This window comes from Silene latifolia, chromosome 10 (genome assembly GCF_048544455.1).
Source record: "Silene latifolia isolate original U9 population chromosome 10, ASM4854445v1, whole genome shotgun sequence".
NCBI lineage: Eukaryota > Viridiplantae > Streptophyta > Magnoliopsida > Caryophyllales > Caryophyllaceae > Silene > Silene latifolia.
Window position 1 is genome coordinate 162,759,261 of NC_133535.1, and position 4,694 is coordinate 162,763,954.

General features: G+C 39.2%; 2 protein-coding genes across 2 annotated transcripts; both read left to right on the forward strand.

Annotated features, from left to right (window-relative positions):
- The first annotated feature begins 2,740 nt into the window (after positions 1–2,740).
- Positions 2,741–3,169, forward strand: LOC141608843 (uncharacterized). Its single transcript, XM_074428191.1, has one exon. The coding sequence runs from the start codon at positions 2,741–2,743 to the stop codon at positions 3,167–3,169; it is 429 nt and encodes a 142-aa protein (XP_074284292.1).
- Positions 3,170–3,457: 288 nt separating this feature from the next.
- Positions 3,458–4,352, forward strand: LOC141608844 (uncharacterized). Its single transcript, XM_074428192.1, has 2 exons — positions 3,458–3,755; positions 3,913–4,352. The coding sequence occupies exons 1-2, from the start codon at positions 3,458–3,460 to the stop codon at positions 4,350–4,352; spliced, it is 738 nt and encodes a 245-aa protein (XP_074284293.1).
- Positions 4,353–4,694: the final 342 nt, after the last annotated feature.

Below are 4,694 nucleotides of genomic sequence, written 5' to 3' on the forward strand. Positions count from 1 at the left end.
TATTCATTCATTTGACCATAGACATCACCATGTGTTGACCAAACAAGCAGCAGCAACCCGTCACTCACCAACAACTCGACATTCAACACCATTTTCATTCCACCTCCATTACCAGTTACCACCATTAATCACCATCATTTTCATCATTCAAGCTTCACCATAACTCCTCCTTGTTGCGGCAGCGAAACCGGGTCCGATTACTCTGTCACCAATCTGCAACAACGAGCTGATCGCACCACCATTAAAGTCGGCACCTGCTCATTCTCACGCAACAGCCACCGCATCACCAACACCTCGGTTCGGTTCCGAAACCGACCTCATATACTTCGCCGAGCAACCACGCCAGCAACTCCTCGATCCATCACACCATCGACAGCAACACCACCTCTGTTCCTCGCCGCGGCCGTGCACCACCAGGTGCGTGCCTTCGTCAGCAGCACCTTAACCCACCAGAATCGACGACACCCATAGCAGCAACCACCAACCACTTTCACCTCCATCGCCTTTCACCATCATCATCACGCATCATAACTAATTAACTACCACAACCGTTCTCTCCTTCATCTCAATTCATTCACCCACAAACAACCGAGCTCCGCTGTCCAGGACAACGACCAGCAGCGAGCTTCCATCGTCAGACGCCAGTATGCAAATGGGGTTGATGGAATTCTGAAGTATGCGAAGAAATTTGGTTGGTTTTGTTTCCTTGTTTAGGGGTCAAAGGTTGACTTTCATTTGTCCTCTACTCTTGAGTGCTGCGTTTTGGTTATTTGAGTTGTTCCTCCTCATTGACGGTCTTGCCCCTGCATTTCAAAAGAAAGAAAACAAAGCCCAGATCATTTTAAGTGGGTGTTCTTGGTAATTTCATGTGTTATTTTTAATAGCATTGTGAAAGTGTGTATAAAAGTGGGAATTTACGAAACAACAGGAGGCAGGGAGGATTTGAGACGGCAGTAGTTAGAAAATTAGTAGGTCTCAAAATAAAACCTCCTCTTATTTTTCCTCCTTATTAATTTAATTACATATTAATTTAGTTCATCAATTTGGTTCAAGGTTTAATCTTTTTGTATTCAAATTATAGATCTATCCCATTTATGCAATCTCCTTTCATATAGTACAATTTTCTCATCTCTTTTTTATTGTTCTTATCATTTTCATTTCATTGTTTATGTTAGTCTTACTTGTTAATTCAATCCAAGTTTGTTACTTTATTAGTTTAATTATGTTTATTACATATTTATTATTAGTGAGTAGCTTAATTATTGTGTCCTTAATTATGTTAGAGTAGATTATTTGTTAGGGGGAAGGGATTAGTGTATTAAATTGGATTTCATTTAATGGGTAGTCATTATTATCATTAATCGTTAAGTCATTTGTGTTAATTTGTCACTTAATTGGTACTTTAATGTGTTGTGTAACCCAAATGACGATTAGTGTTATTTGACCTTGTTATTGAGTCGATGTGGGAGACCCGAGACTTGATTAGGCGCAATTAGGATGAGACCGTTTCTTATTATTGTCACGAGAGTGAGTAATAGGGTGGTTGGGTACTTAGTGACTCGAGAGAGTATTAAGACCTCGAATTAACACTTATACTTTGTCGATTAATGAATCTTTAAACCCCATTGAGAACTCAATTACATACATGAACCCCCTTAATCCCCCTAACTCCCTTAATTAGTCATTTTATATCTACTTTCATGGTTTACTTGTTAGTTATTCATTCATTTCTTGTTTTAGTTACTTTTAGAATATTTTCAACATCAATCTCATCGACCGACTAGACTAAAACTAAACATTAGACTTGTAGCCTAACCCCACCATCTCTTGGGACCGACCTCCTTACCCTACTACATTTCATTAGTTTGGTATTGAACTTTTATAAATATTGTTTGATTGGTGGGACCACGACATCCTACTATCAGTTAGCACGAGTGACCAACCACGTGAAGAAACAGCGTGTAGGGAGTGCTTTGCTTATCATCTTCTAGAGAGACCGCCAGATGTTGAATTTCCAACGATCTTGTTATCTGGTAAGGCATTCCACCAATTTTTAGTTGATTGTTATATGCTGGTCGAATCGCATAGGCTCAATTTCATTCGTTTTAACCAAGATCGACTTCGAGTTGATAATTATAAGAACCTCTCAAATGATGTTGCAAGAGGAGACGTTGAGCCATCTTCCGCGAGTACTCGGTTTATCGTGCCTGCTTCTTTCCTCGGAGGTGATAATTGGAAAAAAGCCAATTTCCTTGATACCATGACTATTTGTAAGTGGCTTGGTTATCCAGATTTATTCATCACTTTCATCTGTAATCCAAAGTGACCGGAAATAGTACGATTTGTTTCAAAAGAGGCTTGAGACCCGAGGACCGTCCAGATATTCTGTGTCGCGTCTTTAAAATGAAGCTCGATGAGTTGATAAGGGACTTAAAGGATCGACATATTTTTGGAAGAGCGAGAGGAGGTCCTACCAATTGCTAATCTTTTAACTTAATATATCGTTTATGACATAGCATTATTGTACAAAAATCTAATGATATTTATTTACGTTTGTTTGCAGCCGTCTATACTATTGAATTTCAAAAACGTGGACTCCCTCATGCCCATATAGTATTGTTCCTACATCGGGAAGACAAATTCCCTACAGCCGCAGATGTCGACAAAATCATTTCTGCGGAGATTCCTGATCCGACTATAGATCCCGTCTTACATAGTGTTGTTTGCAAGTATATGCTTCATGGGCCGTGTGGTAAAGCAAAGCCCTCATCACCGTGTATCGTCGGAGACAAGTCCTCAAAATATTACCCAAAGCTCTATATACAAGAGAAGCAAGAAGGGAGTTACGGTGATTAAGGATGATGTGCCCTCGGGAAATGATTTTGTCATTCCATATAACTTTAAGTTGTTGTTGAAATATCGGGATCATATAAATGTCGAATGGTGTAATCAATCTAGATCCATTAAGTACCTATTTAAGTACATTAACAAGGGCTCTGATCGAGTTACCATGCAGTCGTTTTACACACATCGTAATGAGGAGGATCCTGGTCGATTTGATGAGATTAAGAGGTTTTACGATTGTCGATATCTCTCTGCATGTGAAGCCGTTTGGAGAATATTTGGGTTTGATATCCACTACAGAACTCCTGCTGTTGAAAGGCTGTAATACCATCTTCCAGATGAGCAACCTGTCGTGTTTCACGATGATGATTGGGTTGATGAGGTTGTAGAAAATACTTCGCTCGAGGTGTCGCAATTTCTTAATTGGATGGGCTGTAATAATTCGACAGTAAGAGAGATGTAGCTTGCTAAAGAATTATTATACTGTGAATTTCCAACAAAATTTGTTTGGAAAAAGAAAATTCGCGAATGGAGCCTTAGGAAAAAAGGGTTTACAATTAATAGGTTGGTTCACGTTCCGCCACAATGTGGTGAGTTGTATTTCATGAGAGTAATGTTGAATCACGTTAGGGGACCAAAATGTTTTGATGATATCAGGACTGTGAATGATTTTGCTCATCTGACATTTAGAGAAGCATGTTATGCATTGGGTTTAATTGGTAATGATCGAGAGTATATTGCAGCTATCAAAGAAGCAGCTGATTGGGGGCCTGGCTTCTACTTGAAAAACTTGTTCGCGACGTTGTTATTTTGTGGCACGTTGTCTATGCCGAACAGAGTTTGGGACGAAACTTGGCAACTGCTATCGGACTACATCCTTCACAAGCAACGCACTGTTCTTAACAATCAAGGTGTGTCTTTACTTAATAGTTAACATTTACTGCTCTTTTAATTAGAACAACTTTAAACAATTCTTCATATTTCGTATTCTTACCTTCATCTATTCCATACATTTATTGTTGGAGTATATAAAATCACATAGATAATATTGCAATTTTTTTACCCCAGATTTAAAGCTAACCAATGAAGAGTTGCAAAATTATGCACTTATTGATATTGAAAATTCTCTTCAAATAAATGGTAGTTCACTTCGTCGATTTGAGGGAATGCCGTTCCCAGACATGTCTACAACGGCACATCATCGGAATCGTTTAGTCATGGATGCGTTGTCGTATGACAGACAGTCCTTGAGTGAAGAACATGAGATTCAGCTATCTTCAATGACGGACGAGCAGAGGTTGGTGTATAATCAAGTTATGGAAGCTGCTTTAAATAACAAAGGAGGGGTGTTTTTCGTTTATGGATATGGTGGAATTGGGAAAATGTTCCTTTGGAGAGCTTTGTGTGCCGGTTTCAGAAAAAAGGGCGATATTGTTGTGGCTGTTTTGTCAAGTGGAATTGCAGCAACTTTGATACTAGGTGGTGTAACAGCTCATTCCAGGTTATGAATTTCCATTAATGTAACGCATGACTCCATCTGCTCTCGAATTAAGCTCGGCAGTGATTTAGCTGAACTATTGATACGTGCTAAACTCATAATATGGGATGAAGCACCGATGACTCATAGGCATTGCACGGGCAGTAGAAAGCAATTCCCCATCGCTGTTTGTTTTGCGATGACGATAAACAAGAGTCAAGGGCAGTGTTTAGTCATGACCAACTTTATGTGGCACTTTCCAGGGTCACACAAAAAGAAGGCTTGAAAATTCTAATTTGTGATTCAGATATACGTACTTTACTACGGCTACTAATGTAGTATATCACGAAATTTTTCAATTTTTAGAATAATT